The 25,249-nt window shown below is 48.0% G+C and overlaps 1 protein-coding gene across 1 annotated transcript in view; it reads right to left on the minus strand.

The window, feature by feature from the left end:
• Nucleotides 1–12,778: 12,778 nt before the first annotated feature.
• hipk2 (homeodomain interacting protein kinase 2) overlaps nt 12,779–25,249 on the minus strand; it is a gene marked incomplete at its 3' end in the record, with an annotated part of 22,399 nt that continues 9,928 nt past the window's right edge. The window contains exons 4-13 of the mRNA XM_084452866.1: nt 24,140–24,324; nt 23,713–23,875; nt 21,825–22,046; nt 20,401–20,514; nt 16,810–16,940; nt 15,765–15,950; nt 15,296–15,652; nt 14,803–15,053; nt 14,460–14,620; nt 12,779–13,228 (exon numbers count right to left, since the gene is read on the minus strand). Coding sequence (XP_084308992.1) covers nt 12,779–13,228; nt 14,460–14,620; nt 14,803–15,053; nt 15,296–15,652; nt 15,765–15,950; nt 16,810–16,940; nt 20,401–20,514; nt 21,825–22,046; nt 23,713–23,875; nt 24,140–24,324 — 2,220 coding nt within the window. The remainder of the gene's footprint in view (nt 13,229–14,459; nt 14,621–14,802; nt 15,054–15,295; nt 15,653–15,764; nt 15,951–16,809; nt 16,941–20,400; nt 20,515–21,824; nt 22,047–23,712; nt 23,876–24,139; nt 24,325–25,249) is intronic.

A 25,249-nucleotide genomic window follows, 5' to 3' on the forward strand; every position in this document is an offset into this window, starting at 1 on the left:
GAACTACACCAAAGTTATCTCGGTGAGTGAAACGTCTTATAATATGTCGTAAATAAGGTCCAGGTTGTCAAAAACGAGCATTGTCCTTTAATGTGTTGGAGATACATTGAAGTATCCCACCCTTCTCTGAGAGAATTGAAGGGTCCTGTGTTTCTGTTAGTTGGAGATACATTGAAGTATCTCGCCCTAACCTTGAGAGAATCGTTGGGGTTATATCTGTTTGTGTGTCCCCGGCTTTGAGCGTATTGCTGGGTTATAACTGTTTGTGTGTCAACTAATGATGAGAGAATTGTTAGGTTAATTTGTGTGTGTCAGAAGACAACGCATGGTGCGTTTAAAGTAAGAATAATGGATGGTCCATTATTGGTGACAGCGCAGGATGCGCTGTCCGTTTTTAATATCTGTTGAATTTTGAGTTGTGTCATTTTGGAACTATTCTGAGAGAAGATATAGTTGCCTAGATTGACAGTGAGAATTTTGTTTAATTTGACTCCTGAGAAGAGTTTAGATGTTCTCTGTTGCAATAGAATAAGGGTTTTGCTGCAAATGAGTCTAGATAGGGACAGAAAGATAGGGCCTAGATACATACTGTAGTTTCTGAGAAGCAAGTCTAAAAGTTGGTGTTCATTTGTGATGTGTTGGTGACATCTAGTGGACAATTGGGGGAATAGGTCTAAATGAGAAAATGAGTGTGTGTGTCTAGACTGGGTATATGTTTAAGTGTTGTTTTGGTGTTGGTGAGAAGTAATGGAGTTGTGGTGTGTCTTCTCTTTGAAGAAGACTTGAAGAACTTGAGCAATTGAACACCTCGTCTATACAATAGACAACTGACTCTGCACTATTGTATACTACTGTACAGTATACTTGACATGTTATGTAACTGCACTGCCTATATCATGGACACAGTCACAGCCATCCATGATCAGATACTGCTGTCTGGTCATGTCCTGTCCAGGTGGGGCTTGCACCAGAAGACCATCTTTGGGGGGGCTGGACATCAGCGTTGCACAGCAGGCATCTACTGCACCAGGCATCCCAGCATCAAAGCTGCAACAGAACAGAAGGGAGATAGCGCATTCAAATATTGGCCAAAAATAACATTTATATAAAGTATTTTATGTGTCGCGTAGACATACAGTACATTTAATCTGCATAATAACATGATATGGTGGTGAATAAAAACAGTGGTCAGAGCAGATTCCTGGTGCCACAGCACAGGTGGTGTTGTAGTCCTATCCCCAACTGAAAATATTGATCTAGTGATTAGTCAACCCATTGCTAAATCACAAACTACTAAGCTATCCCATAGGAATGAGCCTATAACCAAACCAGCTGGGCAAGTTGACTTTGCTAGCTACCTAACCTAGCCCTAATGATATGTCCTGCTCGAACATCAACTGACCATTTGTTAAATGTATTTCACAACACTTGTTATTCTACTCACAAGACAGTCCCAGTCAGCTGACGTTGCTTGCTGTGTGAATAGTTTAGCTACGTACGTTGTGAGGCAAGTGTTGGTGACAAGGACTAGCTAGCTTGTAGTAGCTAACCTTAGCTAAAGCACTTTGAGAGAACAGTATCTCCAACTCCTCAGGCCTTGAGTTAGGTAGCTAACAGTAGCTAGCGTGTTAGCTAGCAGTAGCTAACGTTAGCTAGCTATCATTGGGCTTCATTTCCTGAACTTAGCTTTAGCTTAGCGTGCAGCCAGGTTATGGTTTACTGTTTACTTGAGATATTACTCTACATTTCAACTCGCCCTTCTCAGTCCCGTTGTCTCATTCCGCTCGCTCATGCCAAACAACAGTCCTTTGCTGCTCCATTCACTTTGCCGCCAAAATAAATCGGTGTCGGCCTATTTAGGAGAGGCGCTCATATTTACAAGTGTCGGATAAACATGAAACTTCACTTACCTAAGCAAACGGGTCTATTTTAACAAATGCTGGGTTTTGAAGCCTCGGCGCTACCAATAAATAACTTATTTAGACGCATTCTGTCCGAGTGAAATTATTTTTTAAATAAAAATTAGGGATGGGTATCGTTAGGATTTTTATGAATCCGATTCCGATTCCGGTTCTGCTTATCGATTCCGGTTCCTAACGATTCCCTATTTCGATTCCAAAAATGGTTAAAAAAAAAAGAGGTCAAATGTTTATTTAACAAAAGTAACTTTATTCTTTTAAACCTTAAGACCTTTTATGGATAGAATAACATCCTCTCCTTTATTCCAACACAGTTGATCCATTTGTGGATAATATAGTGAGCTGCTTGTGTTTTTATTTTATATAAAAATAAATATAAAAATAAAATCATTAAAAATATATATATTCTGTAGTAGTATTGTACTTCTTACTACTGACAATAACAGTAGTGTGATAAAAGCCTGTCTGAGCAGCATTGGGCCAAATACTATATCTACTGTAAACTGAATTCACTGCAAAACAGCAAATAATCTTCCCTTAAATAATTCAAGGAATAAAACAAAGTGCATTCAGTACATAACAGCTGCTTACATCCAAATAAACATCCCTGAGAAATAAACTGAAATAACAAAATAAAGTGCAACCCGTGGTGCACATTCTGCACAAGTCATGTCTGAGCAGCAATCCGTGTAAAATGCATCTTAAGTGCATTCAGTGCATACTGTAACAGCTGTCTGCAACCAAAAAAACTAAATCATAAAAACATAAAGAAGAGAAGGTATGCTAAAGTATCCAATTCAACAGTTCTTGTTGAGAAAAATCAGCATATCAGCCTTTTCTGGTAGTATACGTGATCTTTCTGCGCAAATAGTGTCTCCAGCTGTGGAGAAAACCCTCTCACTAGGGGTTGAGGAGGGTCATCAGACACCAGCGTTGGTGGCATCTCTTGGTACTTCTTCAGCTCTGTCTCAATTTGGTGCTTGATGGATGTGGTTCTGCTTGACAGGACTTTCATTTTCAGGTTGTCTTCATGAGCAAAAAGCTCCTCCAGAGGAGACATTGCAGCCCTCTTGCAGGGAGGTGGCTGATTCTCCTGAATCTCCTCTTCTTCACTCTGCTCTCCTTCCTCTTCATTCTCTCTTTCTTTCTCCTCCTCTGACAAACCATCTTCTCCACAGTCATCTGTTGGCTGCTCAGACTCAGTCAGCTTTCCTTCCATCATCTTGTCCTTGACCCGATCCCATACAGCGCCGTCCTCCACAGTGTGTTTGAAACGTGAGTCTTATGCAGTGGCCTCTTGAAGAAAGTTTCTGATGTCATCAGTCTGGTATCGCTTTGACATGTTTCCCCAGACAGCCTGCTTAAGGTTGGATGCAAACACTGTGTCTCCCTCTTTAACAGTGTAATGCGCCTCAAGCTTCTTAAGGATTGGTAAGATCTGACCGCATGTAGCGCTCTTTTCAGATGACACACAGAGTGTGGATGTGTATAAGACTAATCAGATGAATGAACTCCTCTGCCTTTCTGAAATCATCCTCTGTCAGTCTAGCAAGCTGGTCCCTCTCCATTGGCCTCCTCACACGCTGATCCAAGCTGGCTGCCTGAATTGCCGGATAATGTTCGATGTATCGTTCCATCATCATGTAGAGGGAATTCCAACGAGTCCTCACATCAAGGATGAGGCAGATCTACAGTATGACACAACAACAAAAATCACAGGAAATTAGATTGTTTTTTGTTTTTCCCCTTGTTTTTTACCTTTCAACACTGTGTATACATGTGCAGTTTGTTGTTGACTATTCTCAAAGGTGAACTTCTGTTGATTTTTTGATAGATAATAGAGTAATTTAGTTATAAATATAAGATCATTTTTTAATATTGTGTAGAAGTATTTACACATGAGATTCATGTTATATTATTGCATTGTGCACACATTTTAAGACATAAAATGTGCATAAGTTATAACACATTAATTAGTTGAAGTGAACTGAGGGATACTTACTTAGGATGTGTTGTTTCTCCTTGAGCACAACCTTTGCCATAGATGACCTCTTCATCCAGACGACAACATCCCTGATCCTGGCTGACCATTTGGCCACTGATCCAACAGCATAGACACTCTGTGCTACAAGATCAAGCGTGTGTGCAAAACAGCCTAGCTTTATGAATTGTAGCTTTTTTATGGCTACATCCATGTTCGTTGCATTATCAACAGTGACAGCAATGATTTAATCACTGATGGTAAATTCTTGCAAAATGTCACTAATCTCTTCAGCCACTACTTCTCCTGTTTGTGCCGTATAGACTGCTTTTGTTTTGAGTACTTTCTGTTTCATCTTTCTGTCCGTGACATAGTGTGCCGTCACTGTAAGATAATGGTCTTAGGTCAAGCTTGTCCATCCATCGCTGGTTATAGCAACTTTGCTGACATCACTGAGCTCAGATATGGTGTTTGACTTTTCCACCTTGTACCAGGCAGGAATCAGATGATTTGATAAAATATCTCTGGAGTGTAGCTGGGATTTAGGGGTCATCTCCCTGAAAATAAAGATTCAACATTACATAAGTATCTGTTACTGTACAATGTTAAAACGTTCTGTATCAAATGTTTTATTTTTTTTACCAACTTAAACCTCGCCTATTTCCAACCTAAATCCCATTATTTTTACCTACCTGAATGACGGAGATTCAAAAACTGACTATGCTACATTTTCGGCCATTTTTTCGCCGATTTCGCCTGCTATACCTACTATATATAGTAGGCGAAATATGCACAGTTTTGATGTAGCATGCTGCATCTCGCCTACTATATAGTATGCATTTCGGATATGGTGTCAACAGTGTCGTCATACTGTAGATGCGCACTGTGTTTATCTTAAAGTGCATTTCTCTACACTGAGCTGAAATGAAACCAGTGCACATAACTACAAAAAATAAAAACATATTATTAGAGAAAATAACATGTAAATAGCTGAATGCTAAACAGCTGAAAAGAAATATGCAAAAGCATTGCTGAAAATGCATAGGGAATGGGGGGAAATAACTAACAGTCCACTTAGATTCAAGATGTTAACCTAAAATGTAGGTTATGCCCTAAATTTGTAGTTACTAACATCAGAATACATGGACTCTAAGCTGTGGTTACATTACTTATGTATCTAGCTACAACAGAAAATATTTTAATTTCATCATCTCTCACTCCCAGTCAGAAAATGTCCGCTAGCCGCAATGCTAATTTTTGCTATGTTAAACTCCATTGACTTATGCAAAAAATGTTAGCGATCTAAAAGTCCGCTATTTTCTGGATTTTGGGGTCTTTCAGGAAGGGCGGGGGGTCCTACATTGGTAGGGGAAACTCTGGATGATGCATCATCAGTCAGCTGGTAGCTTTGAAATACTCTCTTTTTCTCACACACACACACACACACACACACACACACACACACACACACACTGAAAGAAATGAGCATAGTATGAGACAGGAGAATGGTGCCGTGACTTAACAGTTTAATGTAAATCCAAGACAAAGTGTGGTTACATTTCTACACATATACAATATGCATATGTGAGCATACAAATTCTCATTAATAACTCGATTCACCTCGGAGACCGAAAAAATGATCAAAAGTAACAGTGAATAGCAAGCTATAACATAGGCTAATTCACCACAACGCCAGCCCCTTCTCACCCTATAGTTAGTCAAGAGGACAGGTCAAATAACTATATTCTTCTATGACCAAGATGTCTGCCAGTCCAGATCCTCAGTAAATTTACAATGCTATCATTAGTTTTTTCGAAGCCTAATATAAATTCACTCCATTTTTCTACAACGAAAATGATTAAGAGAAGCACACAACATCTTAATGGTAACACAAGCGCTTAGTAGCAAGTACTCAACTTGTTAGGAGTTTAATTAATCATTCTTCTTATAATCATTATTATATTTATTTAAACATTCTATAAAGCCAGTAAAATATCCATTCTCATAACATACTTAATAATATTAGTGTAAGGAAGAGTATGGTACATATAACGCTACACCAACTGATTGAAATAATGAGACATCACACTTCTTAAAATCCCCAATAAAACAAAACTAAATGAGAAAGACAACAAAGAAGTATCCTAGGAAATACTGCAGCACACAATAGCTTGAACAACAACAGAATGAGATTTCACATCTTGGAGAAACCTACAGCAATGGACACAGCATGGCGTCAGGGTTTGATGCACTCTTAGGTCTTGAGACAATGTAGAAAAATACTTTTTTTCACTTCATCATTGTGAATGTTGTTGTGCAAGTACAAAACACGTCTTCAGTACGGTATATAACAGCTACAGCAGTTTACTGTTGGGAGTTTCAACCATATCTCAGAACTCTTGTCAGATCGGACCGTATCTCTGCATGTTTCCATGTCTGTCTGCAGCTATGGGCCTCTGCTTAGAGAATCAATCAGGTCAGAAAATACCCTGAAATAAGACAAAGCTTGTTTGGAATGTGAGCTGGTTCTATGACAACCATACTGTCCAATTTGTCAAAACTGTACATTTTGTACACATCAATAAGAAAAAGAAACATAATCTGATCATAAAAACATAATTTGATACATTTTAGTTTAGTGTAATGGCCAAATGATGACCTGTTGCTCTAGTAATGGCATCAAACCCTTCACCACTTCCACCCTGAACCCCCCAAACAGCTAACAATGAAGTTGTCCCCCAACAAAGGTACACACACACACACACATCTGAAAGGGCTTTAAGAATGCTTCTATTACAGATTTATGGATGTTGTGATGTGTGGCAAATGATGACAAAACAGCTGGACAGTCCTTCCTCCCGTTCCTTGGTGTGGTCTGTGGTGCTTCTCTGGGGGACCGTACTCTACAGGGTGCATGTGTGTGGTCTGTGGTGCTTCTCTGGGAGACCGTACTCTACAGGGTGCATGTGTGTGGTCTGTGGTGCTTCTCTGGGAGACCGTACTCTACAGGGTGCATGTTTGTGGTCTGTGGTGCTTCTCTGGGAGACCGTACTCTACAGGGTGCATGTGTGTGGTCTGTGGTGCTTCTCTGGGAGACCGTACTCTACAGGGTGCATGTGTGTGGTCTGTGGTGCTTCTCTGGGAGACCGTACTCTACAGGGTGCATGTGTGTGGTCTGTGGTGCTTCTCTGGGAGACCGTACTCTACAGGTTGCATGTGTGTGGTCTGTGGTGCTTCTCTGGGAGAGCGTACTCTACAGGGTGCATGTGTGTGGTCTGTGGTGCTTCTCTGGGAGACCGTACTCTACAGGGTGCATGTGTGTGGTCTGTGGTGCTTCTCTGGGAGACCGTACTCTACAGGGTGCATGTGTGTGCGGTCAAATGATCCAAACTGACGTTTTTCCTTGCAAGGCTTCAAGTCACTTCAGAGGGGTTTGGCCTGAGAAGGCCAGCTGGCACCGAGGGCCTCGCCCTCAGGAATGTTTATCTATGTTTCACACAAGGATCCAGGAGAAGAATGACCAACTGCATTATGGGAAAGGTTGGACGTTTGACTCTTTCCTGTAGCTGGAGTACATTAAGAACAAAAAGCTGTAAAAATATCAGATATAGAGAGGGGGTGGACACTTCTTTACGCAGCTCTTAAATTGAAACCACACCTTAAAGCTTTGTGGGTATAGTGTGTTTTTTGGAAGGCAGTATTCTAACATGGAGATGGCTAGCTGGGGAGACTCAAGGGAACTTCAATATCAACATAAACACACCTCAATACTAATCAAGCACATTTTGGTAATCGTAAGGTCACTGGATCTACGCTTATGCTCACATTTCAAATTCATAATACACTTTACAAGTGAAACAGTGGTAAAATACTAATATATAAACATTGGAACAAACATGACAGTTGGATTATGGATGTCCTGTAATTTGCCAGATTTGATGATTGAGCTCAAAACAATCAAATTCATGAGTCAATGCCTTGTTCGGGTGGGAAACATAATTATTGCATCTTGCATGATGAAATTATGTAGTAATCAAATTAAACCAATGCAAATTTAAGGAGAAGGATCTAAAGCATGAATGATGTTGCAGGTCACATGTTACATTCATCTTGTGCTAGTGACCATCATTATAAAGGTATAGTTGGTATGTTTTGGATTGGTTTCAGTCTACAGGTCATTTCATGGCACACTATCTCATAACGGGTTTGACTTCATTTACTGACAACATGAAGTAAAGCTAAAACACAACATTAAACGACAGAACAAAAAGTACATAGAAAATAATTGGGGGGGTTTGACTTTACTGGAGAGTTTGAACTGTGTTTGAGAGGACGAAGTGCAGGTTTAGGACCAAGAATAAGATTCTAGAAGTACATGTTTGAGACTGAGGGAGAGCAGTTCACTCTCTTCAAAATGACCTTACACAGGCATGAGGTCAACCCTAATCAAATGAATGTTCGTGTGTGTGTGTGTGTGTGTGTGTGTTGTGTGCCTTTCTGCTGCACTGTACCTACACATCATCCACCAACACACACTGTTATCCTGAGGGTAAAACAACTGCCCTCAAAGACCTCAATAAGCACTATCAAGACATACTGTATGTCTGAAAGCCCATGTATTGCCTGCCTAGCCCATTCCAGTTGCAGCCTGGGGATTGGCCGGTACTGGGCCCATTCCAGTTGCAGCCTGGGGATTGGCCGGTACTGGGCCCATTCCAGTTGCAGCCTGGGGATTGGCCGGTACTGGGCCCATTCCAGTTGCAGCCTGGGGATTGGCCGGTACTGGGCCCATTCCAGTTGCAGCCTGGGGATTGGCCGGTACTGGGCCATGCTTTATACCATCAAGAAGTTGAGTTTCTTTGCTGGGAAGAGAGAGAAGTACCTACAGTATGTGGTAGTAATCACAATGGAGAGAGGGCAGGCTGAGCTGGGTGGGGCAGGGCGGGGTAGGGAGGGCAGAACAGGGTAGGGAGGGCAGGACTGGGTAGGGCGGGCTGGACTGGGTAGGGCGGGCAGGACTGGGTAGGGAGGGCAGGGTAGGGAGGGCTGGACTGGGTAAGGAGGGCAGGGTAGGGAGGGCAGGACTGGGTAGGGAGGGTATGGAGGGCAGGACTGGGTAGGGAGGGCAGGGTAGGGAGGGCAGGACTGGGTAGGGAGGGGAGGGTAGGGAGGGGTGGGGTAGGACTGGGGTGGGGTAGGGGTGGGGTGGGGTAGGGCTGGATAGGGGTGGGATATGGCGGGGTAGCGGTAGGGCAGGGCACGGGTGGGGTAGGGCAGGGCGGGGTAGAGCAGGGCAGGAGAGTGCCCAGTTCTCTCCACTGTGGAATGTTTCAGTAGTTATCCTATTTGGGAGGAGGAGGACCCAAACATCATTATGGAACATCATCTACCTGTCTGGACTGTGTCCCTCAGCCCAGGGGCCCCACAGAAAATAAACAACACAAGCAAAAAAAATAACAACAGAACAAAAAACATGTAACCATTAACAATGTACAACGCATCATCACATCTTTGACTGCCAGCACCCCAAGGCTTACCAGAGACGCGAAGAGGGAGTGTGGTTAGCAGTCCCAGTTACCACTGAAGGACCAATCACAGGTGGCCTTTCACCATGGAGAACCAATCAGGGGTTGTCTTTTACTCCCTCAAGGACGATTCAAAGGTTGTCTTTGTGGCTGTTTCAGGGGTGTTGGGTTCAAACCTGGGTCTGGCACAACCAAGCATACGCTACCTACTCTAGCTACAGCATACAGGCCCTGGTGGATCACCAACTCAAACATATTAGCGCCGTATCCAACGGTACAGGTACAGTGTTGAAACGCTTCACACTGGTAGAGCCCCTCCTAGGAAAATGCAATATTACTGAACACCAAACCCAGGTTACACATGACAACAAAGAGCGTCACAACATAATAAAAACACTCACACTTGATAAAACATCCACAATAATTATTGCAACAATCTCTAAAAAAAAAAACAACAACAACAATATACCTACAGCCATAAAAAGTTCAATAAAGTAAAAACAAAACACCTTCAAAATGCAGGTACTATGGCATTGGAGGGGAGGGTGTGACTACACCACTAAAACATGTCATGTGCCCACTTCATAAGGACAACGCACTGTAAAAGAGAATAATTATCAGATTATTGGCTTCTAGAGAATGATGTACTATACGTAAAATGGAGCAGCGGACACCGAAAGCCACGACAGTCCTATCCGTTTCTATCCGTTCATTCTGGTGGTGCAACGTGTGTGGGGCACATGGTTCAGAAGACAAATGGATAGTCGGTGGACACCGGTGGAATGGAGCCGACTCTGAGAGAAGCCCTTCCAGGTGTACGCTATAGCTCTCCGCTCCGTTCGTGTCTCTCTCTACCGAGAGGTGCTACGCAACAACATCCTCCCGGCGTAGCACACAAATAACTTCCATAAATCTTTGCCAGACAACAAAACCAACGCTGTGGTGAGAGTTAGGTGTGCATCCACGCAGTGCCCTTGCAGCTCTCTGTATCTACCAACCTGCTCAGTGCCAACTTGCTTTTCTTTTAGTCCCGTTAGGCTAGGGAACCTCCCCCTGCCCTTCCTCAGTTCCTGCCTAATCCAGCCAAACGCTTCCCACTAGCCCCCCGCTTCCTCTCTCTCCAGACCCAGTCTATCTCACTCAACAGCCTTCAGTACTCTGCTTCACTGCTGCAACCAGGCTCTCAGCGTCACCGCCATGGCAACCACCGCTTCCCATGAGTCCCTGCTCCCGGCCTTCGCTTCTAACGTTAGATTCCTAACATCTCAGACTGAGCATCTAACGTTAGATTCCTAACATCTCAGACTGAGCATCTAACGTTAGATTCCTAACATCTCAGACTGAGCATCTAACGTTAGATTCCTACTAGGGGTGCACGATATATCGCAATTATATCGGTATCGGCCGATGTTAGTCATTTTTTAATATATCGGTATCGGTCCAATGTGCAAAACAGGGCAGATGTGAACAATTATTTTTGTCTAGCTGCTGTTGTGTGTTGTTTTTGAGAGGAAACAATGTGTAAACCTATGATTTATCGAATTTTCCAAATGTAACTTGTGTTTTTCAGTATGTACAAATTTTGATTATCATAGAAACATATTGGCATCGGTAAATATCGGTTATCGGCCATAACAGCAATATTGATATCGGTATCGACCAAGATTTTCATATCGGTGCATCCCTAATTCTGCACCATGTCTCAGACTGCAAACAGTGTCTCTTGTCCAAGATTAAACTGATCACATTATACGTTTTGACAGTCACATTCTGTATTTCTGCATTCTGCAGTTACTCAGGTCAATCCTTGTGCTAATACTTTTGTCCCTGTGCCTTAATTCCCTTGTGTGATAAATCAAACGCACCCCAAGCTAAAGCCACTGGATGGGTACCACTGTGATAAAAACGTACAGCAGTATACTGTACATATGCGTGTGTATATATATGTACATTTATATCCAGCACAAACATAACAAGGATTGATCTAATGACTTTGGTTCAGTACCGACAAGTAATCTCATGCACACTTTACAAAAAAAGTCAGTTGGATATGAACCCTGACGTTTTCATCTATCTGACAGAGAGGAGACAGGCTAGGCCTACACCTGGAAGAGAGCTGAGACCGCCCTGACTACAACACTGGACCAAGGAACCATCTTGCTCTCCCTAGTCTGTGGGTTCTCGGGGTCCAGGCCCGGTAAACTGTGTGGTTCTATCTGTAAGGCACTAGGAGGAACGACGGTCAAACCTAAGACTGCACAGGGCTCCGAGGAGGTGGACTACACACACATGGCCGACAGTAGCACACGCACACACAGACAATCACGTTGTACATGCCTATGTTATTATAACCACATTGTGCAATCACATTGAAAAAGAGAAACAAATCAATTCTATTGGTATCAGAAAAGTTCTTCATCAAATGAACGGGTGCATAACGCTACATTCTAAAGACAGGGCCCAGCTAAGACACCTACGCACTGTTGATCTCAAGGATTCTCAAAAGGTGAAAACGAAAAGGTCAAATACCTAAAAATACACTACAAAGTTTGTCTTTCGTTGGTTATATTTCTAGAAGCTTCCTCCAGGCGTCTGCTAGACAAGGAGGGGAGGGGGTGTGGCAGGGTCCTCCTCTCTCTCCCCCCCCCCCCCCCCCCCCCCCCCCCCCCCCACGCCGTGAATGATTTGGAAATGTTTAAGACAGTTCAAGGCCATCGATTTTTTTTTCTTTGAAGAGCAGCAGGTTTTCCGTATTTCACCGTCTCCCAAGTCTGTTGGGAATCCAGAACCTCCAGAGAGAGACCCCCGGCAGAAAGACCGCTCCCGGCTTCGGAGGGGAAGACAAAACCCAACTTAAGATCTGCTTTGAGACAGAAAACCACCGCCTCTCTCGAAAGGCTGGTTTAGGAGACCTTGCCATAAAACGAACAAAAATGACTTTCATCTGAAAGTAAAATAAAACAGAAAAAAGAACGCAAAACTGACCCTTTTGGGCAAAAAAAACAAAAATCAAAGGAAATAGTTGAAATGTCCCTTCGTGGACTCCTTACCTTCTTTCCCTAGGAGAAGGGCTGTGTTTACTCTTATCGTTATTGTCCTCTCTGTCGTTACCTTCAAGTTACGTGTGACAGTCTTCTCAGGGTCGCGCATGTGTGTGTGTGTGCGCGTGCACGTGTGTGTGCGTGTGTGTGCGTGTGTGTGCGCGTGCACGTGTGTGTGCGTGTGTGTGTGTGCGTGTGTGTGCGTGCGTGTGTGTGTGTGTGTGTGTGTGTGCGCGTGTGTGTGTGTGTGTGTGTGTGTGTGTGTGTGTTCGGGGGGAAGCAGCAGTGTCTCAGGGCTCCAGTGTGAGGGCTCTAGAGGTACGGGTACTGGGTGACCTTGGCGGGGCTCAGGGGGTATCCAGTGTAGACTGTGGAGGCGGGCGAGGCGCTGATGTAGGTCTGGTGGGCGAACTGGGCCTGGTACTGGCCGTGGTGCAGGGCGGGCGAGGGCAGCACGCCGTGCCCCATGCTGACCGGCACCTGGTGCACCATGCCCGGCGGGTAGCTGGCGTGCTGGACCGCGTGGCGGGCGGAGCCCTGGGACGCCACCAGGTGCGCCACGGTGCCCGTGGAGCCCAGGGCGGCGGGGGCGGTGTAGGTGAAGAGGTGGGGCTGGCCGGGCAGGTGGGGGTGCACGTTGGCGGTGTGGGAGGGGCTGTGGTGGTGGAAGGAGTAGGGCGCCTGGGCAGCGATGGTGGGGGTGATGTAGGCCTGCTGGCGCCGGTGACCTCCGCTACGCTCCACTACCAGGTGCTGCTGGGCCTGCAGGACCAACATGATCACATCAAATCAAATCAAACTTTATTTGTATAGCGCATTTCATACACAGAGGCAACACAATGTGCTTTACAGAGAGCAATAGGGGGGCGGGCATAGGTCCCACCCCTACATATTCCAGAGGGAAGCAATGATGGTAGACAGAATGTAAAGTGTGCATAGTGTAACGGTTATGTAGTATAGATTGACATTATATAATCTTTACATCGTGTATATGTACGCCGGGTAAAGGTGTAGAAAGTAAAGGTGTGTACGTAACATTATGTATGTAGCGTAAAGGTGTAAATATGGAGTCTTAGATGGTTATGTATGAAGGGTAAAGGTGTAAATATGGGGTCTTACATGGTTATGTATGAAGCGTAAAGGTGTAAATATGGAGTCTTAGATGGTTATGTATGAAGCGTAAAGGTGTAAATATGGAGTCTTAGATGGTTATGTATGAAGGGTAAAGGTATAGGTATGAGTCTTACATGGTTATGTATGAAGGGTAAAGGTATAGGTATTATGTATGAGTCTTACATGGTTATGTATGAAGGGTAAAGGTATATGTATGAGTCTTACATGGTTATGTATGAAGGGTAAAGGTATATGTATGAGTCTTAGATGGTTATGTATGAATGGTAAAGGTATAGGTATGAGTTTGAGTCTTACATGGTTATGTATGAAGTGTAAAGGTATATGTATGAGTCTTACATGGTTTTGTATGAAGGGTAAAGGTATATGTATGAGTCTTACATGGTTATGTATGAAGGGTAAAGGTATAGGTATTATGTATGAGTCTTACATGGTTATGTATGAAGGGTAAAGGTATATGTATGAGTCTTAGATGGTTATGTATGAATGGTAAAGGTATAGGTATGAGTTTGAGTCTTACATGGTTATGTATGAAGTGTAAAGGTATATGTATGAGTCTTACATGGTTATGTATGAAGGGTAAAGGTATATGTATGAGTCTTACATGGTTATGTATGAAGGGTAAAGGTATATGTATGAGTCTTACATGGTTATGTATGAAGTGTAAAGGTATATGTATGAGTCTTACATGGTTATGTATGAAGGGTAAAGGTATATGTATGAGTCTTACATGGTTATGTATGAAGGGTAAAGGTATAGGTATGAGTATGAGTCTTACATGGTTATGTATGAAGGGTAAAGGTATAGGTATGAAGGGTAAAGGTATATGTATGAGTTTGAGTCTTACATGGTCTGTCCATACCTGGCTGAGATTGAGGGGCTGCTGTTGGAAGGGGTGTGGTCCAGAGCGCTGCTGCCGGTACGACCCGCCCCCAGAGATGCCCCCTGATAGGTGATTGTTACCAGACATCACGCCATTGGACGACTTGAACTTATAGGCCGAATTCTGGTGATTCATTGCATCTGTACATCGAAGAATACAAAAGGATGTGATTTTGTTTTACGCGGTCGGAAAAAGGTGTCAACCGAAATAAGAGATCGCTACGTTAACGCTCGGCCTCTCCTATGTTCCCCCGGACACTATCGGAGAAAATCTTCTTGTGCCCAGTGCGAGGCGAAATGAAGGAAGCTTCCTGGTTCCTCACCTGGGATCAGCCGTTCGCACGCGCTCAGCAGCTCGCCGGACTGGGTCTTCATCGGGGGGATGATGATGGTGCGAGGGTTGCCGTTGTTGCTGTAGTTGTCCAGCAGAGTGGTCTTGGAGTCGTAGCTGTTGTTGTGGTTGAGGGCGCGGGTCTCCAGGGCGTAGGGGCTGGTGTTGCTGGACGAGTCCGAGTCGGGGGAGTCGTGCACGGTCACGCAGCTGATGACGTTCTTCCTGTGCTTGGAGGAAGAGCTGCAAGGACCAGAAGGTCAAGGGTTAGAGAAAGTAGTTCACTGGGTTATGCTGTGTGTCGCGTGTGTGTTCCTCTATAAAAGACACCAGACGGGAACAAATAAATAAAATAAAACTTTATTTATATAGCGGATTTCATACACAGAGGCAACACAATGCGCTTTACAGAGAGCAATAGGGGGGTGGGCACAGGTCCCCCCCCCCTACATGTTCCAGAGGGACTGACTGATTCGGAGCCTGACCTGTGATTGTGTTTGTGGTCGTCCTCCTCGTCCGTGTCGCTGCTGATGGTGATGATGCTGACGGCGGGGCTGGGCGTGTCGGGGATGACGATGGTCTGGCGGGGGCCGTGCTGGTGGTTGTGATGCGGGGGGTCTCTGGTGGTGCTGGAGGCCTGCTCCGCCTCTGGCCCTACTCCTCCTCCTACTCCTCCGCCTCCTCCCCACCCACCTCCTCCACAGCCCTGGGGCGCGCCGCAGACGGAGGAGGAGACGTGCTGGAGCACGGCGCAGCGAGGCGGCGTGTTCTCCTTCACCCGCTTGGACCGCTGCGGGGAGAGGAGCAGCTGGGAGGAGGAGACCTCGTAGGCCGACGCGTTCCTGGGGGCGGGGGGGGATTCGAGAATCAAGAAACCGGAGGGGGGAGACGAGGCCATGTTTTGAACGCCGCCTCATCGGTTGCGTCTAACGTACGTCCGCCCTGCGGCCTCACCTGCCGGACGCCTGGTGCTGCTTGCTCTTCTTGGAGGAGGAGTGGTTGTTATTGGTCGACGGCTGCCTCATCACGTGGGCCACGCCCACATTCAGGGGCTGGCTGGAGGGGAGGGTCACGTGGCCGGCCAGCAAGGCGGGCTGCTGCATGATGGGATTGTAATGGCTGCCGTGAGGGTGGGTGTTCCTGGAAGGCAATGTGTCATCAGACATCATTTCGTGACGCTCGGATGAAAACCCTGCAGACGAAGACGACATCTCTACACGTTTGGTTCAACGCTCGACTCCGAGGGCCGACTGACTAAGCAGGTGTGGTTCTCATGAGTGCCTGCGGGGGGCAGCAGCCACCACAAGAGACCGGGAGGACTGCGAGAGGCAGAGAGAGAGCGAGAGAGCGAGAGAGAAAAAGAGGGAGTGGGAGAGGAAGATAGAAAGACGGAAAGAAAGGGGGGGGGGGAGTGGGAGGGAGGGGGGGGGGAGGAGGGAGGGCAGGGGGAGCTGACACAGGCAGCTGTGGAGAGATAGCTCTGCAGAGGAAGTGCGACACTCGTCTCTCTGAGGACAATAGAGCTGCCAGAGAGAGAGAGAGAGAGAGAGAGAGAGAGAGAGAGGTGGTGGGTGTTGGGGATTATCGCAGCATCGGACGGACGCCGCTTAATGAACCTACACACTTGACACACACACACGCAAGCACAGTCTTAAATCTGTACCCTGCTTATCTCTCTAGAGAGTCCATGTCATCTCTTTGACAGGCCTTTTCGAGGAAGAACGCCCTTATATGGTCGTCTATCCTCCCTCCCTCAGGTACGTGTGCTCTGATAACAGCATCCCTGGACACCTATGGAGAGAGCCTCTCTCTCAGCCCTGCCGGACGGCCGTAGGCTACCCTGTCAATCACCCGTCCACCAATCTACGGACAGGATCCAGGGACACTTCGGTTTGAGATCACCCCCAAAACCTCTCTGCTATCTCAGGAGCCCCCGCTCCGATCGGCGGAACCACGATTTCGGGGGTTTTCACGACGCCGGCGCGAGGCGGTCCCTCACCTCCAGTTGGCGAGGGGCTGCGTGGCCGTCATGGCGTCCGGGATGATGGCGGCGTGCTGGACCGAGGTGTGGGTGAGCTGCTGCCAGGTGGGTGGGAGCAGGATCTGCTGGGGGGCGCTGGGCCAGGCCTGCTGGTGGGGGGGGGGGGTAGACACACACACACACACACACACAGAGAGGTCAGCTGTCATCGGGTCATCAAACATCTCCTCTAGCGTGCAGGAGAGCTCCTGAAGGGCTGCCGTCTCTAATTGTCCCCATTGTTTTTCGTGGCTGAGATTAGGAGAACAAAGAATGGAATGGATGCGTAGTACAAGATTATAAAGCTTCTAAAAGCCAGAGGGTTGAAACAAGCGCGACTGGCCGGTGGGAATAATGGACAAAGCCAGCTGGATTTCCCTACCTTCCAGCACATACATCCAAGATGCACACACACACACACACACACACACACACACACACACACACACACACACAAGATAAGGAAGGGCTTTAATAAAGATGTGCCGTATCTCCCGGCCAGTGTGTGTGTGTGTGTGTGTGTGTGTGTGTGTGTGGTGTGTGTGTGCGTGTGTGTGCGCGCGCATGTGTGCGCGACTGGCCGGTGGGAATAATGGACAAAGCCAGCTGGATTTCCCTACCTTCCAGCACATACATCCAAGATGCACACACACACACACACACACACACACACACACACACACACACACACACAAGATAAGGAAGGGCTTTAATAAAGATGTGCCGTATCTCCCGGCCAGTGTGTGTGTGTGTGTGTGTGTGTGTGTGTGGTGTGTGTGTGTGTGTGTGGTGTGTGTGTGCGTGTGTGTGCGCGCGTGTGCATGAGTGTGCATGTGTGTGTGTTTGTGTGTGTGTGTGCACGCGTATGCATGTGCATGAGTGTGCATGTGTGTGTGTTTGTGTGTGTGTGTGTGCGCGCGCGTGCATGAGTGTGCATGTGTGTGTGTGTGTACGCGCGTGTGCATGTGCATGAGTGTGCATGTGTGTGTGTTTGTGTGCCTGGTGTGTGCTGATGTGTTTAGCATTAGCTAAATCAGCTCAGGTTTTAATTAAATTCCCAGGTCCATTCAGGCAGCTGTGAGAGGAGCCGAGTGTGAGGAGACCCAGCCATTACACGCCCTCGATGGGACCCAGCCCGGCCAAGCTCTAATGGTTTAATGCAGTTCTATTGATTAGCAGTTTAATGTCAAGCTAATGAATTGTTGCTTTAATACCATTTGCACATCTATTTAGAACAGCATCAATATGTGCTGCGGCCCAGAGTGAGTGAGCGAAAAAGAGAGAGAGAGAGAAGGAGAGAGAGAGAGAGAAAGAGAGAAAGAGAAAGAAAAAGAGAGAGAGAGAAAGAGAAAGAGAAAAAGAGAGAAAGAGAAAGAGAGAGAAGGAGAGAGAGAAAGAAAGAGAGACAGAGAAAGAGAAAGAGAAAAAGAGAGAGAGAGAGAGAGAAAGAGAGAGAAGGAGAGAGATAAAGAGAGAGAGAGAAAGAAAGAGAGAGAGAGACAGAGAAAGAGAAAGAGAAAAAGAGAGAGAGAGAAAGAGAAAGAGAGAGAAGGAGAGAGAGAAAGAAAGAGAGAGACAGAGAAAGAGAAAGAGAAAAAGAGAGAGAGAGAAAGAGAGAGAAGGAGAGAGAGAGAGAGAGAGAGAGAGAGAGAGAAAGAAAGAGAGAGAGAGAGACAGAGAGAAAGAGAAAAAGAGAGAGAGAAAGAGAGAGAGAGAGAGGGGGGAGGGAGATAAAGACAGAGAGAGAGAATGAGAGAGAGAAAGAGAGAGTGCACAAAGAACAAACAGCTAGGACAAAAGTGCTCGGCTGAGGCTAAGAGCAGCTCAAGCCGTTTAGTCTGTGGTTCCGGCACAGTCTTAATGTTACATTTCACTGATAACGAGCGTGGTAGATATTAGTGGTCCGTGACCTACAGGCCTGTGGGAATAGGCCGGTTTTGTCTGAGTTCAGTTGATGATTTACCCCAAACTGAAACGGCCCGAAGCCAGGGTGAGGGGCGGGGAGCGTCGAGGCTCGCACGGCCATCAGGCTGTACAATTCCCACGCTGGTTCTGGTTCTAGAACAATCCGTCTGGTTCTAACGCGTTACTAGCAACACTTTACCATAACTGGCGCATGTAGGTGTTATCGCCACAACCAGGCCCCGTTAAGTGGCGCTAATACTTCCATCTCCTCTCTCTATCTCCCTAGCCTCCCTCCATCTTCCCCGTCACTCTGCATTCCTCCCTCCCCGGGCGTCTGTGTTGTGTAACAGGCCCTGTCTGCTTTGATATGGTAACTCAGTTAGGAGGCCTTTTCTTCTTAGGCCCATCACCAGCCTAGCCTCCCCGTCCCTCCCTCCCTCCCTCCCTGGGAGAAAACCCTTTGTCACCTTGGGGTTCTGAAAGCCCGGGCTCTCTCTCCCAATTGTTTCCACATTTTCTGCATTCCTGCCCTTGATAAAGGTTCTGCCTGCCTGGCGGCCCAGCTGGCGAGCTGCCTGGCTGCCTACATAGCTGCCTGGCTGGCTGGCAAGGGCCTCTCCCCCCACGGAGACCCACTCTGCTCTGTAGACACCCCGGGGACAGGGGATGAGGTGGGGGGCCCGGGGAAGTGGGGCAGGGGGGCAGGGCCACAGGCTGTCTGCCTGGTTGTCATGCTGGCTGAAAATAACAAAGAGAGAGAGAAAGAGACAGAGAGAGAGGGATGGGGAGAGAGAGAGAGGGATGGGGAGAGAGAGAGAGGGATGGGGGGAGAGAGAGAGGGATGGGGGGAGAGAGAGAGGGATAGGAAGAGAGAGAGAGAGAAAGGGATGGGGGAGAGAGAGCAGAGAGAGAGAGGGATGGGGGAGAGAGAGAGGGGGATGGGGGAGAGAGAGCAGAGAGAGAGGGGGATGGGGAGAGAGAGCAGAGAGAGGAGAGAGGGATGGGGGGAGAGAGAGCAGAGAGAGAGGGGGATGGGGGAGAGAGAGCAGAGAGAGAGAGAGGGAGGGATGGGGGAGAGAGAGCAGAGAGAGAGGGAGGGATGGGGGAGAGAGAGCAGAGAGAGAGAGAGGGATGGGGGAGAGAGAGCAGAGAGAGAGAGAGGGAAGGGGGAGAGAGAGCAGAGAGAGAGGGAGGGGAGGGATGGGGGAGAGAGAGCAGAGAGAGAGGGAGGGATGGGGAGAGAGAGAGGGATGGGGGAGAGAGAGCAGAGAGAGAGGAGGGAGGGATGGGGAGAGAGAGCAGAGAGAGAGGGAGGGATGGGGAGAGAGAGCAGAGAGAGAGGGAGGGATGGGGGAGAGAGAGCAGAGAGAGAGAAGGAGGGATGGGGGAGAGAAAGCAAGGAGAGGAGAGGGTAGAGGGATGGGGGAGGAGAGAGCAGAGAGAGAGGAGGGATGGGGAGAGAGAGAGAGAGGGGGGGGGAGAGAGAGGGAAGGGGGGGGAGAGGGAGGAGAGAGAGAGAGAGAGAGAGAGAGAGAGAGGAGGATGGGGAGAGAGAGCAGAGAGAGAGAGGGATGGAGGAGAGAGCAGAGAGAGAGAGAGGGATGGGGGAGAGAGTGAGCAGAGAGAGAGAGAGGGAGGTATGGGAGAGAGAGCAGAGATCTCTACCTGTGTGAGTAGTCCAGGCTGGATCTGTAACGGTTGGGTCCCAGGGGCTTGGGTCACTATGGGAACCGCGTTCTCCATCCGCACAGAGTAGCCGGCGTGTTTTGATGGGGAGGCCTGCAACCTACACACACACACACATACCCCCACACACACACACACCCCCACACCACACACACACACACACACACACACACACACACACACACACACCCACACACACACACCCCCCCCACACACACCCCCCCACACACACACACACCCCCACACACACACACACACACACACACACACACCACACACACACACACACACACACACAAACACACCCCCACACACATACACATACATACAGACACACACACACACACAACACACACACACACATACACACACACACCCCCACACACAAACACCCCCCCCCCCCCCCACACACACACACACACACACACACATACACACACATACACACAACACACACAACACACCACACACACACACACACACACACAACACATACACACACACACGCACACACACACACATACATTGAATCAGCACGGTACTGCAACCCAATACTAATATCACACATACCTACATATCATACAATGTACAGTCTGGCAATTATTGAAAGAAATAGAAGAGTCATGCTTGCAAAGCACTAGCTAGCTACTTCCTGACTCTCCTCACAAACAAAATGGTCATCGGGGCACTAAATAAAATCCCCCTGAGTGACAGGAGAGACAGAATTAAACAGGCTGGTGACAGTGGATCTTATCTGCCGGTAACCACAGAGCTAAACCAGACACCGAGGACCCCCCCTCGCAGAGCTAACATGGCTAACACAGACCAGGCATGCCACGTCAAAAAGCATCAATCACTGATATTAAAATTCCTTCCTAATTGCCTCCTCGGCTTATCAGAGCATCTCATATGCGCTCTTTAGATCTGACACCCTGTAAATCCAATACCACTGATCTCATGGAGATTCAACACCTCGCTCTCCCCTGGGGACATCCATACCACGATGACAGCGTGCAAACATCTACTGTAAAGTACAAAGCGTACTGTAACTGGCTGAGAGACTATTTTACCTAACAAATACAGGACTGAACACACATTGCATAGCTAGCTAATGTACAGTACGCCTAAGAACACACAATGCATAGCTAATGTACAGTACGCCTTAGAACACACATAGCATAGCTGTACAGTAGCCTACGCCTAAGAACACAGATAGCATAGCTAGTGTACAGTACGCCTAAGAACACACATAGCCAGATAATGTGCAGCATACTTCAAAACAAACAGTAGGCCTATCAGTAGACTGTCTAGCCTGGGGTGCAGGATGGCAACAGACATTGATAAAATAATATACAAATATAACTACACAAAACGATAACATAACTCAAAAATACAGTGGTTACCCCCTTACCCTGGAAGCCCGGTGGGCAGACGATAAGGGCCTGCTGGAAGGGGTCAGGGCGGGCGGTGCAGAGCTGGGGGGCTCCAGGCTGCATGGGCATGCTCCTCTGGCCCACCATGGAGGAGGGCTGGTAGAGTGCAGATTGGTAGTTTAGTATGGAGACATCGGGGTTGGCAAGGGAGAGGGTGGCACTGGTGGTGGAGGAGGGAGCCAGGCTGGTGGCCTACGAGAATGATGGGATTAAACACAGTGAGGGCGTGGTAGTGGTGGTGGGGGGGTGGGGGGGGGGGGGGTTATAGGTTGGGAAAGGAGCATAAACGATCACAATGCTAATCGTGTATAAACAATGCGGTTGTACACAAGCTTAACGGTCCAAACAAGCCTTTTCTCCCAACAACATGTGGACACCGCATTTGATTAGACCGAGTGTGAATACTCAGAAAGCCTGGAGGTCCTAATAAGGACATGATCACAGACTCCATCGAGTCTCGACACCTCCGCCCCCGACGGCGGGGGCGCTTCATATCTGTCAGACAGGCAGCCGGGTAGCGCCAGAGCTCTGGAACATGCGGAGATCCGTCAATAAGACGCGAGTTAAGGCTCAGACATGCTCGGAACTAGCCTGCCAACAGACGGAAGCTAGCTCTCGCCGAAGCCCAACGCCTGCGTGCCTCTCCTACCCTGATGCTCTGCGCTGCTAAAAGGAGCCGCCGACTAATTATAGACCTTTCATTAGGCCTGCTCGGAGGGGAACTCGAGACGCGGCGCATTCATTTTTCATCTTCTCTCTTCGGCTGCCTGGATGAGCAGTACGGGAGGACGGGGCTGATCAATGTCGCTGTAGCGACCCAGCCCCGCCGCGACTGCAGAGCCTCGCATCGACACAGTGGAGACGCGTGGAAATCTGCTACACAAATCACTAACTCAGCCCTTCCCACGTTGCACCGGGCCCCACGGGCCCCAGGCCCTCGCCGGACGGAGGGATCTGGCTGATCCATGGCATTCCCAGGCCCGGGCTGCAGGGGGCAGGCAGCGAGAGTGGGGTGTTCGGTTCTATCGATGTGTTCGCTGATAAAGAGGGCTGTTTACTGAGAGAAAAAGGGCCGGGGATCTAATTCAGCACAATGTGAAAACTTCCTCCGAGGCGGTTCCGGCTGGCGGTAGCAGGATGTCAGCAGTTTAGATTCATGGCCCAAACAGAGAGAACGCCGCAGGCCAGACACAGGAAAGAAGGAGAGGAGGAGAGGAGGTAGCCTGGCAGAGGGTTTCTCAAGGCACTAAAAGCCCAGAATGCAAGGCCAGCAGGAAGTGCGCGTCTCTGATCAGCAGTTTGTGACAGGAGGAGGACTGAGGCTCACGCACTCAGACCATGGAGTTAATCTGGCTGCTTCTCTAAACAGGCTGGCCGTCCGATACCAGAGCTGCTTCACATCTACCGGCCGTCTACCGGTTGATTCAGTTCTACACTGCAGCCCGCAACCACTGGGGGTGCTATTTCACAGGTTACAATACCTGTAGTGACTAGGTGAAGGAACAACAGTAGAATTCAGCTGACTGCTGGGTATTTGGTCTGGGAAACGCACTGACCAATGCGCTGGCCACACTGTCTAAACACACTGACCATGCGCTGGCCACACTGTCTAAACACACTGACCATGCGCTGGCCACACTGTCTAACACACTTACCATGCGCTGGCCACACTGTCTAAACGCACTGACCATGCGCTGGCCACACTGTCCAAACACACTGACCATGCGCTGGCCACACTGTCTAAACAAGGCACAGGCCAAGCTGCAGTTAATCTGTTTACAATCAATGTTAAGGTGGTCCATAAAAGCCCTCTATGAGACCCCTCATGAATGAATCCAGCAGAATGCGTGTGAGGTACCTGGCTGTGCACAGTGTTGAGCTGGTTGTTGAAGGTCATGGTGAGGTTGGTGGAGGTGCTGGGAGCCACGTGGGTCAGGAAGGGGGTCTTACTCTGGTTGACCGGGTCGTACAGGTTCACACGCCGCTTACACACATCCATGTTCTGGAAGCACGACTTCACACTGGGGGGGAGGAGAAGAAAACAGCGGGGGAGAGAATCACTGGAAAAAGAACTGAACGATTGTAAAAAAAAAAAAGACTGAACAATTGTTTTAAAAAAGAAAAAAAAGAAAGAACTTTTGTAAAATAAAAACTGAACGATTGTTTTAAAAAAAAATAACTGAACGATTGTAAAATAAAAAAAATAAAAAAAGTAATATTATTACAGTTTGTTTAGTTGTGCTACATTTCTGTGGTCATTTGGGGGTGGGGCTTCAGTAACGTACTGTGTGCTGTGAGGGAAGTCCAAGAGGTGCGTCATGGTAACGAAGGGGTGGTTGAGCGTCTCGATGGGCGTGATCCTCTTGTCCGCGTCGATGGTCAGCATCTTGGTCAGCAAGTCGATGAACTCCCTCCTATCCGCCTTCTCTGCCAGCATTTCGCTGCCCTCCAGATCTGAAGTCATGTTCACCTGCACACACACACACACACACACACACACACACAATATTAGCATTTCAAAGTCCAGAGATGTGACTCCACAGACGTAAAAAGGGTGTATTGAGTATTCAGGGTTCCTGCTGTAGATTCCGCCGTACTGTCGGACAAACACGGGTGTTTATTCCCAAGAGGGGCCTATTAATACACACACGCACAAGGCCCCATCAGTTAGGCTGTCCACATGTGTCCCGGCGCCCGGCGATAACCCCGCGCCTCCCTTACATCACAAACATTTACCCTGGTGTACTTAGAGAGAACGGACGCTTCCGAGACCCGGCCGGCGCCGGAGCCCTGATTCTTATCTTTCCTGAGAAGTGGAAATAAAGCCCAGCTTGTTGGCGCTGCTCGCTAAACAGTAAACGTCTGTTAGCAAACAGACGAGAGATGAAGTTAGAGCAGTACTCTGGGGAGAGGGTAGGGGAGGGGGGGGGGTTACTGGGAGGGGGGCGGGGGGGACGGACAGACAGAGGGACGGAGACGGGGGGGTAGGGAGCGGCCTTGTTTATGAGGTCTCGCCGCGCGGAGGCGGGACCGGGCGGTTCTCTCATAAAGACACAGCGCTTATCTCCCGGTCCGGCCCGGTCCGGCCCGGTCCTATCTGATGCTCTGCCAGTCAATCAGCGCCGAATCTGAGCGCATCCTCTTCCACCATACGAGCTCTTCAGCCCATCTCCTCGCCCCCCCCCAACACCCCCCCCCCCCCAACACCCCCCCCCCCCGCTTCCTCCCGCGCGCGCCGGCGATAACACAGTAATCTCCAGAATGAGGTGGGACATAATCACCCTGTCCTCTGCGAGGGGGAGGGATGACTTTGGGAAGCGCACACTGACAGACTGCACAATGTGTGGATGGACAGGAGAAAGGGAGGAAGGGGGGTAGGAAGCAAGGAAGGAAGG

This window comes from Borostomias antarcticus, assembly GCF_949987555.1.
Source record: "Borostomias antarcticus genome assembly, chromosome: 18".
In the NCBI taxonomy this organism is placed as follows: Eukaryota; Metazoa; Chordata; class Actinopteri; order Stomiiformes; family Stomiidae; genus Borostomias; species Borostomias antarcticus.